Source organism: Mus caroli, unplaced genomic scaffold, assembly GCF_978045245.1.
Source record: "Mus caroli unplaced genomic scaffold, Mus_caroli_1 scaffold_13, whole genome shotgun sequence".
NCBI lineage: Eukaryota > Metazoa > Chordata > Mammalia > Rodentia > Muridae > Mus > Mus caroli.
Window position 1 is genome coordinate 8,588,692 of NW_028227268.1, and position 14,260 is coordinate 8,602,951.

The following is a 14,260-nucleotide window of genomic DNA, read 5'->3' on the forward strand; positions in this document are numbered from 1 at the left end:
CGAGATCTTGATGCTGTGAGGGTGGCACAGTCAATTGTCTTCTGGTCAGAAAGCAAGCTGGCACTACGGTCTTTACTGTCTCAGCATCAAGGCACTCTATCTGCCTGCCTGCTGTGAACCTCTGCTTTCATTTGCTACAAGGTCATAGTCATGCTCTAGCCAATCACACTCTAGCATTGCATCATGGGTTATTGCATCATGGGTTATTACATCATGGGTCATTACATCATGGGTTATTACATCATGAGTCATTACATCATGGGCCATTATTACATCATGGGCCATTATTACATCATGGGTTATTGCATCATGGGTTATTACATCATGGGTTATTACATCATGGGTTATTACATCATGGGTCATTACATCATGGGTCATTACATCATGGGTCATTACATCATGGGCCATTATCATATCATGGGTTATTGCATCATGGGTTATTACATCATGGGTTATTACATCATGGGTCATTACATCATGGGTTATTACATCATGGGCTATTACATCATGGTTTATTACATCACTCTCATCTACTACACACAGCTGACATGAACTGATTGCTCACTGCTATAGCATCCTACTGGATCCTGATCTTACTTCTCATTTACATGTTCTCTACAAAAACATTTAATTGGGGCTGGCTCACAGTGTTAGAGGTTCGGTCCATTATCATCATGGAGGAAAGCATGTCAGCATGCAGGCAGACATAGCTCTAGAGGAGCCAAGAGTTCTACACCTTGATCCACAGGCAGCAGAAGGAGACTGCATGCCAGACTGGGCATAGCTTGAGCTTCAAAGCCTCTGCTTCCACAGTGACTTACTTTCTCCAAAAGGGGCCACACCTCCTGATAGTGCCACTCCCTATGGCCAAGCTTTCAAACACCTGAATCTGTTGGGGCCATGCCTATTCAAACCACCAAAGAAAGGTAGAGGCATTAAAGCTCAAAGTCCATGCCCAGTGACTTACTTCCTCCAGCAAGAATCCACCTCCTAAAGGCTTCATAACACAACCTCCCCCCTATGGCACTAACAGCTGGGGACCGAGTATTTAAACACAAGGCTGAAATCCTGGGACTGAGTGCTGATGTCATCCGTGAAGTTAGCTTCTCCCGTGTGGGCTGAAGAGACACAAGTCCTGGCACAGTTAACGCTTCTCCATTTGATGTATGTGGGAGGAAGGAATCTCCACTGAAGAACTGTCTCTATCAGATTGGCCTACAGGTATAGCTATGGGGCATTTTCTTGATTGCTGATTATCGTGTGGGTCCATTCCCCCTGGGGTACCATCCTTGGGCAGGTGATTGTGGGCTGTGTTAAGGAAGTTAGCAGAGCAAGCCAGGGGAAGCAGGCCAATGTGTAGCATTTTTCTGTGGTCTCTGCTTCATTTCCTGCCTTGATTTCCCTTGATTATGGACTGTGACCTGTAATCCTACCTCCTCAAGTTTTTTTTTCTCCCTACCCCAACAGAAAGGAGACCAGGACAATTTTGTAGAAACCATACACCGTCCCTGCCATCCCTAGGGGGGTGGACACCTGTTCTCTAAACAGGATTAGAACGGGAGATTACATTTAACTCACTTTGAGGGAAGCAGGGACTTAAATAGGGGAATGAGGAGACAGGGTGGTGGCCTTGAGTAGAAAGGGTTAAAGGGAGACAGAGGAGGAGTGGGGGAGGGGAGGCTCCTCATGCTTCACACAGCTTAACCAGGTGCCTGGAACAGGGTGGGCAAGGTGGGTCCCAAGAAGTCTGTCTGTGACCTTAGAGGAAGGTCAGGAGGCCGCATGCTCAAAGTGGAAAAGAAGGGACCAGGCAGGAGACACCCTGGGCAGGTTGATTTAAAAACAAAACAGAAACAAAAACAAAGAGAAAACCCAACCAACCAACCAACCAACCAACCAACCAACCAACCAACCAAAAGTCTTGGTTAACTCTCCATTCTGAAAATTTTAAATGCATAGGAAAGTAGGAAAATTCAGGGACTCCCTGTGTGGCTGCTCTCCAGCTGCAACGGGTGTGAACCCATGAGTGCGCTCAGTTTTGGTTTTTTTTGTTTGTTTGTTTGTTTTGAGACAGGGTTTCTCTGTGTAGCCCCGGCTGTCCTGGAACTCACTTTGTAGACCAGGCTGGCCTTGAACTCAGAAATTCGCCTGCCTCTGCCTCCCAAGTGCTGGGATTAAAGGCGTGTGCCACCACGCCTGGCTCTAGCTTAGTTTTTTGTTTTTGTTTTTGTTTTTTTGGTGCACTCAGTTTTGTTTAATCTCAACTCCATCCATTTTGGCATTCCATAGAATTCTGTGGCACATCCAAGGCACTGCATTCAAGGCTAGCACAGTGGGGGAGTGCTACGACCCTTTTTTGTGTGTGTGTTGGAATTGAAGGCCTCGCCCCCCTGGGCCTTGTTTTGTGCTGTTCAGTAACAAGCTGGTGTTTGTTTTTGAGACAGGGTCTTGTTGTATAGCTCACGTTGGTTCTTAGCCATATCCCTATTTTTCAGTTCCCCAAGTAGTAGGTCACAGGCATGTGGCACCTTGCCTGGCCTGGGAGGTGGCGGGTCTCTTGGGGGGCATAAGACCTTCCCTCCAGGTCACCTCCTGACACGGCACAGAGCCTGTGGGGTGACAGTTGGCATGAGTAGCTGGACTGATGTAGGTGGAACTCGGAACTCGGAGTTAGAGTTAGATAGAACTGGGATTATAAAGGGCTTCCTAATAGATTTGCTTAGGAGAAAAGTCACACAAATCCACATCATATCACACAAGCGGAATTTAACTAAGGAGCACAACTTTCAAAATACCTCATAGATAATAAGCAGTGTGCACAAAGACCTGTTTAGAGATAAGTGAAGCTTAGGATGCTAGGATGTGAGTATTTACTCGCCAGGATCGCTCAATCATTAGACTTTGATTCCCACGACAAGGGAGGCAACCCTGACTTAACAACCAGCCATTAGGTTTTTCTCATAGGGGAAGACATACCCCTAAAGGGCAGTTGGGGCTGGGGTGGATGGGAGTGCAGGGTCACAACCATTGTTAAATCCAGGTCTGAAAACCATCATGCCACCAGGTGGACAAGATGACCCTGGGTAACAACTATTCAGAAAGAGAACAACACCGGGTGTACTCAGAATCGTTCTGGCAGTGTGCAATGTCTTTGCTCTGTAAATCTCCTAGCTGCCTATGTGGCCAGACTTGCAGTCTGCAGCCTCTTTTTAAGTTGCTCAAAGGGTTACCTGGGTCCAGGACCTGAGATTGAAGGATGACAATGTATGTGAAATGCTTAAGCCTAGCGTGTATATAAGTTAATAAAACCTGCTGGGAGCTGATTGGGCATTGGCTGAGAGCTGGACAACCACCCTAAGAGAGTTCTTCCTTCATTGCTGCGAGTGCAGAGTGGTCCTCACCAGGAAGGCACACCGCTCTCTAACAGGTTAACAGATGCCTGCTCTTACTGTCTTCTTTGTATTCTCCAACTGCAGGCTGTTCTCCTGTCCTGAGTACTTTATGCTTGGGCTGCCAAATGCAACACTGACCACTCATTTAACTTTACATTTCAAAAATCAGTCATGACATTTGCATGTGTGCGTCCCTTACACGGCACAGGGCATACTTATAATAAGAAATTATTTGTTGTTTTCCTGACATTCAAATTGAACCAGATATCTGGCCTTCATTTTATTGCAGCTAGATCTAGTCAAGGTGTTTTCATAGAAGCCCTGCAGTGTAAAGCCCACGACCTGGGGCGATGCTTCGTATATGTGGCCCTCACTGGGTCCTCAATATTGACAGGCTGTAGTCAGCAAGTGAAAGATTGCAAGCTCAAGTAGAATGCAGAGCCTGGGCACCCTGCTAATGGAAGGTATTGATCTTGAGAATAAAGCCATTGACCTTCATTTTGACACTGGCTCCGTAGCTCAGTTAGGACCCATGTTGTCATGTTTAGGACATATGACAAAAGATGTAGACGACATTAAGTACATCAGAACTGATCCAAAGTGCCCCTTCTTTGGGTGTCTAGCCTCCCCGAGACTTCCTGGGGTGTGTGCACTGCCCTAGGCCTTCGCCTTTGCATTTGTGGCCTTGGGGGAAGGGGAGAGTGCTGCTCTTGCCCGCCCGCCTCTGTTCCTGCGTGCACGGAAGCCTGTGAACCTGAGACTTTATTCTCCAGGCAGGATTCGCCGGTTGCGAAGGGGCGGGGCCCGGCGGTGGAGGGCCACGTGTGCTGGAGTGAAGCAGGAAGTGACTGCGGGAGTGGAGCCGGGCCAGCGGGCGAGCGAGTGGCATCGGGGGCTGATGGAAGTGGAGAGGGGGCTGGAGAGGGCACCCTAGTGAGTCGCCTTTTCTCTCCTTCAGGCCCGGGGTGCCGGGCAGTCTCAAGAATGTGCAGCGGCGTGGAGCTTGCAAAGGGGTGCCCTAAGGTGCAGGTCCTGGAAGAGCAGCAGGGACTGTGACAGGTGGCAGGGGGAGGGGGGGTGTTTGGTCCCCCTCTGCTCCACCCTAGGATGAGCTGGAGACGGTGATGTGAGGCTCTTGAGTGCACAGCCAAGGGTCTCTTCATTCATTGTTTCATGGTGGTGTGTATAGGGGACAAGGGACCTGTGGTATCAGTGGCAGCCATTCGGAGGCCCCTCCCACCTCCACCTGTGGCAGGTCTGGGGGAGGCTGGAGAGCCAGCAGCATGCCTGTCTCCTGGAGAACTTTTTCATGTTCATACTAGCGGCCCAGATCCTGAATCTTTCTCATGGGCGTCTCTGGTAAAGTCCGGTCCACGAGTTCTGTGCCAGCTCCCTTAAGCCCACGCAGTGCCTCGCTTTCACTAAACCAGCGTTTTGAAGTGCGGAGGCAACTTTTAAAAGACAGGGAAAGAGACAGAAAAGGACAGAAGGAAATTTTAGTCATAGGAGCTGGCTGCTCTGCACTGTCAGCCCGCTTTTGGCTTCTCTCAAGTTATAGGATGGGTGGAGAATGGTCCCCTGTCCTGGTCACTGGTCCAGTTTATGATGTTCATATCCAGCTCTGGAGAAAGTCTGAAGCAGACTGCCTGGCAAGATTTGGAGCTGCTATACCCTGTTCCTAAGAGCTTATTAGTCTGTTAAGTACAGGAAATGACGGATGCCAGTCTCCCATAGAGAAGGACTCACTAAACCATTGGCTGTGTAGAAGCTGGTCTGGTTTTATGTGCTTAGCTGTGTGTAAGAGTTCTCCCATGGAGTTAAATAAGGTGCAGATTTGGGGATCCCACAAGTGTGTGATGTCGCCCGCGCCCTGTGCTTTTACGTAGCTCCAACGGCTGGAGATGGAACTCCTTTGGTAGAGTGCTTGCTTACCATGCACAAAGCTCTGAGTTTGATTCCCGAGTACCACAAAAACCAGCTATTGTAGCACACTCTGGTAATTCCAGCTTTGGGAGGTGGAAGGCAGGAGGATCAGGAGTTCAAAGCCACTCTCTGCTACATTTAAAAAAAAAAATCATCTAAGTAGCTCTCAAGGGGGACCAGACAACTGGCTTTCCACCACCCTTAGAGAGTAGCCAGAGTTTTCAAACAGTGAGTGGAAGAAGAGGCGTGCTGGGCTCACACTGTGATAAATGGTGGGTGGACAGGGCTCTGTCTTTCTCTTCATCTCAGGAACTCAGTTATGCAGTGAACTTAGAAGAGTGTTTTCCTATCTCCCTGGCCGCCATGAAGATGCACAACTCCCTTTGGTTTGATTTTGCTGGCTGGCAAATGGGAATCGTTTCTTTTAACCAGTAGCTGTCAAAAGACACAGTGAGGTACTTGGGGGATGTTTTACTCTGTGATCTGTCTCGGATAGTGAGACTTGAGAGGATGTTAGCTCCATGTCGGTCTTTGTGTATGTTTAACATTTTACTCACAAGCAACTGGGAGCGATCAACGTGTTAATGCTCTAGGATCTCAGCTAAAAAACAAACACAAAAAACCAAACAAATTCAAAAAACAAAAAATACTCAAGTCTCTCATTTTTGTTTTTTGTTAGTTTGTTTTGTTTTGTTTTGTTTTGACAAAGAATCTTACTATATGGCCCTGGCTGTCCCGAAACTCACTAAGTAGACCAGGCTAGCCTCAAACTTGCAGAGACCTGCTGGTATTTGCCTCTTCAAGGTCTGGGACTAAAAGGTTTCTGCTGCCATGCCCAGCACACACCACTCTTTTGAGGTGGACTTGACTCAGGGAGGGTGGAAAAGGCTATTTTTTTGCTTGATTTTTTTTTTCTTTTTAAAATTTTAAAAATGTGTGCAGTCACTGTCTTGAGTTCCTCTGTCATGTGTGCCCAACCTGCACTCGGTATAGAGATGTGTACAGCCCAACACAAAATAGTAAGCTTACTTAGACGATGTGAGATTTGGGAAAGGGTGCATTTTAAAACTACCTCTGTGTGTGTGTGTGTGTGTATGTGTATGTGTTGTGGGGTGGGGGTCGGGGGGCTTGTGCATTCCGTAGTGCAAATGCCGAGGTCAGAGGAGAGCTGTTGGTTCTCTCCCTCAGGTGGGCATCAGGAACCAAGCTCAGGTTGTCAGACTTGGCAGTTTTTCGTTATTTGCTTTTTTGCTTCTTGGTTGTGGGGTTCGCCAGTGTCAAATCGTCAAAAGGCTGCATATGCTTAGAATCCGAACCCATAAATGGTTAGACCTTAGACTTAGCATGGGGGCCCAGCGGGGCTCATCTGAGCCCACAGCCTTTTCTGAGTGTGGGCTGTGCCCAGGGCCCTGTCCATACTCTGCCATGGCTTCCTCTAAGGGCAGCTGAGGGAACCTCTTTAGCCCTTGATATGCAGGCATATAACTCCTGCCTGCTCAGCTCTGAGGGAGCCAAGCCAGGTGGGGTCAGGTCCAGCCTTGTGGATGCTGGAGGGCCGAAAGGGAGCTGAATGAGGCCTTTGAGTTGATGCCACACCTAGCTTGTATGTGTATGTGAGTGCCAGGACACACGGCCGCTTCGCAAGTGGACTTCTCTGCCTTGTAACTTTCCGTAGGAGAAGCCTGACATTTGCAATCTAGGACAGGATGGACAGGATATGGTCTCAGTCTTGATCATAGTTCAGTCTGAGGAGGTTCTCTGGGCCCATACAAGAGAGGGTCCTTTCTTTGCTTAGGGGACAGTGGTGCCCCTTCGCCAGCAGCAGTTTATGGTTCTATTTCCTTGTGTTCTCTGGCTCTCCTTTCTGGGTAAGCTGGCTCCTCTTCCTTAAGCAGATAGTTTGCAGCGGATGGCCATGCCTGCTTTCACAAGGCTGTGGGAAAGTGTCTTCACCATTCTCAAGCAGTTACAAATTTAGGTTTTGGATGTAGGCAGGCCCCATAGAAAACAGCAAAGACGTGTGTTTGGACATGGTGTGTGTGTGTGCGCGCGCGCGAGTGTGGGTAGTCATGGAAGGTTTCATCACAGACCTGGCATGAGGTGGGCCTTAGAGGAGGCTCTTGGGTTTATCGAGGGCAGGAGCTGTGGAGGGAAGGCATCCCCCAAGGGGCTTATGGGAACGGAACCTTGGAGGCACAGCTGTCTGGGTTGTAAAGGTGCCCTGAGGAGTTAAGTTGAATGGGAGCGTAGCGCCCAGACTGCATGCTGTGGACTTTGGCTGGAGAGTCCATGGCAGTGGGAAGGGCTGTCGGTGGAATTTATGTTTAGCCAGGAGGCTGGCTTGGGGAGCCAGGAAGGTGTGACTGGGAATCAGATGGAAGGTATCTAGAGGACAGTTTGAGCTAGGGGCCTGTTCTTTGGCAGGGTCTGAGGAGAAATAGCAGGCAGGGACAGATGCATGAATGAGCGGGCCTCTGGGGGGAGCTTCCTGGCCTCTTTCTCCCAGTGTCCTCACGTCGCCTTTCAAAGTTACATGCCTTTTAATGCCCCTGTGCTGGCACTGGGATGGTGAGGCCTGTTGCATTGGTTTGACTTGAATGTGCAGACCACCTACCCTGACAGAGGGCAGCTCAGGCAGTGGCTTAGGACATGTGTATGTCACAATTGGGGCCCCTCAGCATCTGTCTGACCCTCTGCTCTTCTGTGCACAGCTGTATCCAGCATGCTCCAAGGTTACAGCTCCGTGGTCCAGGCCTTGCTGGGGACCTTCTTCACCTGGGCAATGACAGCCGCCGGGGCAGCTCTCGTGTTCATATTCTCCAGCGGGCAGGTGAGTCGCTTCGCTTCTGGGGATTTGCAGGGACCCTTTGGTGACCTTTGGAACCTGCCCCTTGCTTGCTACACAGCACCGCCGGGCAGGAGGTGGGCTGCTAATGCTTCCCAACTTCCTTGTTTTCTCTCTGTTTCCTCACGAGGCCAGGGAGCAGGCACCCATTAGTGGTACACAAGCCGGGCATTGTCTTCCCCTCACCTGCCTCTGCCACCCAAACTCAAAAGGGCGAGGGGGTGAAGGAGTAGCTATTGTGCCTTCATTAACCTGCTGCCTCATTCCTGAGCTCCTGTCTAATTTCCTGCACGCCCAGAGCAGGAGTACTACGCAGGACCCAAGACAATTAGCTTTCAGGTGGAACCGCCCTCCCTGTGGCCGTGATTGAGCTAGACAGTTGGTTAGGGGTTGTGGGAAGGAAGGGGTCTGCTTCTCTACTACCCCAGCCCAGGGCATCTCAGTCCTCCCCACTGGCTGAAGATCGGCAGGCTCCCCCACCTCAGTCCCCTGTAGGCTCCTGTCTACCCACCTCAGTCCCCACATGCTCTCCCTCCCGAATGAATACAGACAGGTCTGCTTCCTCGTTCTCTCTCCTGATAACATGTGAGCCTGCCCTTACCGTGAACGCATCCCGTCTCCTGGATGAGCACTGACAGCCTGCCTTGTCCATATGCATACTGAGTCTCCTCAGCCCTTCCCCTCATATGTCCTCCGTGCATCCCATAGAGAGCCCCCAGTGTCCTTAGTCACTCTCAGGCCATATGTTCTGGCCTCACATCCTCACGAGATCTTGTGCATCTCCCCATCTTTTCTTCCTCTGCACCCCGAATCCCTGGCATCCCTCACCCACCCTCCCTCTACACACACCCTGCCTTACTCTACACCATGAGCACAGCCTGTGCTCACCTCCTATGCCTGAGATCCTGTTCTCCTCCCACCCTGAGCTGCTCCCTGTTTCAAGCCCAGAGCCACTCATGGCTGTCTTGAAGACTGTAACCCTCGCCTTGCTCAAGGGCAGTTGTAGATGCTGCAGGAGTGGCCCACGAAGAAGGCAACTGAGATCTCTCTAAACACACCGAGCCCTGGGTCTAGAAAGTCAGTGTCTCAGGCCCCTTGTGTTATAGACCAGTTTGGCAGGTCCTGGCTCCAGCTATATTATCCTGCCTCCCACACTGCTGCCCCCACCCTAACAGGGTGGAGGGGGGAGGGTGGTTAGCAAAAATCTAACATTTGGAGACTTGGGTGTGGAGAATCCTTACCTAGTAGCCTGCTGTCCCATGAGAGTGCTGAAGAGCATTATGTGCAGACCACAAGTCATTATCCACTAGCTATGATGGAAGCAAAAACGTCTTTTTATTGGAATAGATGTACTCAGAAAGGTGCACATTTTATACCTATGCAGTTTGATTATTATTCTATAAAGGCCCATATATCCAGACCTAGATCAAGTGCCAGCTTCTCACGGTCCCTTCAGGCTCCTTCCCAGTCACCACACCCACTCAGACTTTCACTCCATGCAAAACACTCCCACGCTGCCCGTCTCTCCCACAGTGTAGACATCACCCCTGTCTGGCTGCTGCTGTTAGGTTCTCTGCTCACATAGCTGCTACTGTTCTGTGTCGGGCTGAATCTACCCTGCTCAGTTCCCAGTTTACTTAATGCTTCTGCCTATTGTGTACATACATACATGCATGCACACACACAGTGTGTTCTTTGTGTGTGAGATGTGTGGGCATGTTTTCTCTGCCCTGTGGTATTTGGGTGTTCTTGTTGGTCTATCTGTCTTACCATAAATAGGACTTTGTGCAGTCTCTGGTTTGGGGCTCTTGGGAACAGCGCATGGATTTGGGGATTCCCAGAATGAATTTCTGTCATTTCTCAGCAGTGATGCGTATACTGCAGTCACTTGCTGTCAGTCCCACTACATGGCTTTCTGTGTGACGTGGGTGTGCCAGTTTGTGTCCCTACCTGTGTGACTGTTTGTGTTGCTCCAGCGTTCCTACTAGCCCTTGGTCATTTCCACATTTTAGATCAACTACTTCCTAAGGGCATTAGGGGTGCTGGGTAAGAAATAAGGTGTGGGCCTGTGCACTCCAAGATCCCCTTCCCTGCCAACTTCTGGTTGACACTGGAATGGGTGTCATGTTTAACTGTGTCCATGTCTTCCCCCTCCTTCCCCTGTTCTTGGCCCATTCTGTAAGGTCAGGAGGTCACCACCAGCTTAGAAGTAGGTCAGTGACCTTTGAGCCCTTTGGGCTTTATGGCAGTCTCCTTACTGATGCCACACACACTGTCCTGTGGTCCTTGAAGACTGAAACATCTCCCTTTTTCATTTGCAGAGGCGGATCTTAGACGGAAGCCTGGGCTTTGCCGCAGGGGTGAGTTCACTGTGGGTGAAGTGTGTTGATTCTAATCTTTCCCTCCCTGGGGCTGGTGCCAGCCCATCTCCACACCCGGTCCCTCTGTAGGAGCTAACTCCTCCTCTGACTGTCTTCACTCCCCAGCTTATGAGGTACTCTCCACTCTTTCCATGGAGAAGGGAGTGGTTCAGGATTTAGGAAATAAGGTGACATCAAGACTAGCCTGATAAATGACAGGAGTTTAATGTCTCCTTCTCTTCTCCTTGAAGGGCTTTCAAAAGGATTTTTTTTTTGTATCTTTATTATGTGTATGTGTCGGGGGCGGGGTCTCGGGTGGTGTGTGTATCTGAGTACAGGTGCCCCCTCCACAGGTCAGCGATGTCAGACCTCACTGGAGCTGAAATTACAAGAGGTTGCAAAGCTCCTGCTATGGGTGCTGGGAATCGAACTTGTCATCTGTAAGAACAATATGTGCTCTTGACTGCTTCCCCGTCTCTCCAGCCCCAGGAATTTTTATTTTAGGTACTTTAAAGCACACAAGGAAAAAAAAAATCACCCATAATCTATAGCCTCACTGCGCAGTACCCACCTTCAGTCATGATTGACACTTGGCAAATCTCATTTTATCTGTCTCCCTTCTGCCTTCTTGGGAGCTGAGAATGTTTTATAAAAGCAAATCCCAGATCCGTGTAATTTCACCTGTAAATTCAATATGTATCTCAAACTGAGTGACTTCCTGTGAAACCGAGAATCAGTGTGGCAGCGTCTCACCCGACAGAAGGCAAACAGAGATTCTTCTCTGTGAGCGAACGCCCGAGCCGTGTTCACATTCCAAGGGGCCCTGCGAGATTGTTCTGCAAGAGCTGGGATCCAAAGAGAATTTGCTGGCTGTTTTCTCTAAGTCGCTCACGTCTCCCCCATTGCGACCCCCCACAAGCTAGTAATTTGTTGGAGAAGCTGGGCCTTTTTTGTTTCTAGAACGTTCCACAGTCTGAGTTTGGTGGGGCCTTCTGTTCTTGATCTCTGCAAACTCAGAGATAGATCTAGAGGCTTAGTTCAGATTTTATCTTTTTTTCCAAAAATCATTTGAATGAGTCAATTGATTGTGCTCGCCTGTGAGCGTACCTGTGCCACAGCATATGTGTAGAGGTCAGAGGGCAGCTTGCAGGAGTTGGTTTACTACTACCGCCATGTGTGACCTGAGAATCAGACTCTCGTTTTTTTTTTAGGTTGGGAGGAAAGCTTCCTCCCCCGCCCCCACCCCCTGAGCAACACTGTAAGCCCGAATTTTATTTTTCAAGCGTGAGCACATTATGGTGGTGCTGTATAGTCCAGCTGTATGGCTGTATCAGAAGGCACAGACTGGAGGCTTTCTCTATGAGTAGAGCAGAGCGTGGTTCTTACTGCCATCTCCATAGTCCTTTGAGCTGGAAAAACTCGTTTTGGGGTGGGACCTCGCTGAAGTCATCTAAGCCACTGACTGTCAGACCAGAGCCTGTCCTTAGGGAACCTGGAGATTCCCAAGCTATAAACAGGTGCACAAGAGTTGTAGCAGAATCCATTCCTAGGCCTTCAGCTTGCATATATTCCTCTCCATAAAACTCCTCTGCCTGAAAATGCTCTGGAAGCCAGCTCTCTTTCCAGCCATCTCCAGACAGAAGACCTCAGCCTTGCCTTATTTCAGCAGTAAAAACTCCTGGCAGAAGTTGCGATTGAGGGTCACATTATCCCCTTTTAGGCATTCCTCCTGTGGCCCTATGGACCGCTCATAAAGCCCCATTTTTCAAATGTTCGGTTACCACCCAACATTACACTTACAGAGCTGTGAGGGTTACTCCATAGCAACTTGGTAGGACTCTGAGCTTCCTGCCGAGCGATCCCATTTGACAAGCTGGTATGTTGTGATGTGTGAAGATCCTGAGAGCCCTTCTCCAGCCATTGTTCCAGCCTCACCTCAGGCTCCTCCACAGCACTGTTGTTAAGTGATGGGTGAGGCCCTTAGGGTTGGCATAATGCCAGCCTCTCACCTTTTCTGTCTTTGGACTCAGCCCGACTCTCATGGCTCCCAAGTGCTAGCGATCTCTGAAGGCTCAAGGGTATTGTGGTGGCATCTCTGTCCCCAGCCTCCCCTTTGCCCCCTCTCCGTGTGCAATCATGATGGAGGGTGGCCTGTTCAGCAGTTCTAACTCCTGACACGCGATGCCAGGAGAACAGTCTATGGCGAGATGAGGGGGCGAGGCACAGTGAGGAGAGAGCCACTCAGGAAGAAGACAGATTATTGTTGTTATGATTGTATTTTACCTTTTTTGATTTCATGCCCAGACTTCCAGTGTGACTGTAATCAGTGTGAGGGAGGGAATGACTTATGTCACCTTCTCCTCCACAGGGCTGGGATGCAATGATGTTTGTCTTAGGGGAAGAGTCCCTTGCTTTCTCTTGTCCTAATGAGTACCTGGGGTGGCGTGACCCCTAATTGAGTGGTCATGAGACCTTCCTCTGTAGTCTCCCGAATAGTCACCACCCTTCTGCCTTAGCCCACTCCCCCCATCTTGCTTGTACTGTACCCAGTTAGTGTGAAGGGGTGGCTTACCCCTAGCCTGCATTCCTGCCCGGCTCCCCTTTATTCCCCTGCCCTGCCTTGTAGGTCTGGGCCCACTGTGCAGATTGGTTACAGTATCCTTGTGATACTGTATGTGGTCCTTATTGATGATGGTGCCTCCATTGTCCCTGTAAGGAGATGGTGAAATTGATGTGAACAGGAGAAAAGTCTGAAAAGGCCCAGAGATCAGGTATGGCTCAGTTGAAGAGCACATATGTAGCATGTACAAGGCCCAGGGTTCAATCCCCACCATCTCCCCCAAATGAAACAAACACCCAGATTTTCAGGCTACACTTTCACATGGCCCTCTGTATGTTGAGTCACCCCACCTCTGTAGGTTCTCTGTTGGAACTGGTAGATATCTAGTAGCTGCCCCTTTAATGGTACTGGCTCAGGCCGGTGCTCACAAGATGCTCTTTTTTAGCACGACTGGACCATGTTGCAACCGTCTGTCCAGCCAGTAGCTCCTCTCTCCATTCATCCAGCGGAAACCTGTTCCAATTCCCTCACCGTGTCAAGGCAGGGCGGCCAAGGGACAAGAAAACACTTCTGCCTGTCAAGAAGTTGTGATCCATGGGAGGGGTGTGCCAACCAGTCTGGTGGGCTAAGTCCATCTGCTTCCTGTTCTTGTGAATGCAGACAATGCACGGGAGCAAGCCACGCCCACATGTCACAGTGCCTGTGGCTGCTTTTGCATCATTGAGCTCCAGTTGAGCCTGTGGCTCACAAAGCCAGAGCTGTCTGTTCTTTGGACTTTAAAAAAAAGTTTGCTGGTTCCTGAGGTGGTGTTGGGGGCTGGGTATTCCGAAGGTCTGGTGGCGGTGTGAATAGCCGAAAAGGAAAAGACCGCTGCTCTGATCCACTGGGCCCAACTGTGGGTTCTAGAATGCTCTCTGGAGCGTCTAGTGCTCCTGTAGGTGATTTCCTGGGAAACGCTGGGTTTGTGTGGACCTTGCAGAAGAGGCTTGGTCCTTTTTCCTTCCTTCGCCGAGGTCCTGCGAAGCCTTCAGAGGATGGCTTTGTAGCGTAGTGTGGTGGCTTATGTGGACTCTCGCACCATTTTTCATGTCACCTAGGACACAGAGTTTCAGGGCTAGAGAGATGGTCCAGTTAAGAATGTGTGCTGCTCTCTCAAAATACCTGAGTTTGGTTCCCAACA

General features: G+C 49.8%; 1 protein-coding gene across 7 annotated transcripts in view; it reads left to right on the forward strand.

Moving 5' to 3' along the window:
- Slc39a11 (solute carrier family 39 member 11) overlaps positions 1-14,260 on the forward strand; it is a 404,384-nt gene that overhangs the window by 82,685 nt on the left and 307,439 nt on the right. For 2 of the 7 annotated variants that reach the window (XM_029484199.2, XM_029484197.2), the window contains 2 exons: positions 8,027-8,145; positions 10,482-10,520. In XM_029484199.2, the coding sequence (XP_029340059.1) occupies positions 8,038-8,145; positions 10,482-10,520 (147 nt within the window). In that variant the 5' untranslated portion in view covers positions 8,027-8,037. Of the gene's footprint in view, positions 1-1,199; positions 1,222-4,203; positions 4,326-4,396; positions 4,416-8,026; positions 8,146-10,481; positions 10,521-14,260 lie in introns of those variants that run through there. The other 5 variants (XM_085829441.1, XM_085829440.1, XM_085829442.1 and 2 more) reach the window with 5 other exon arrangements.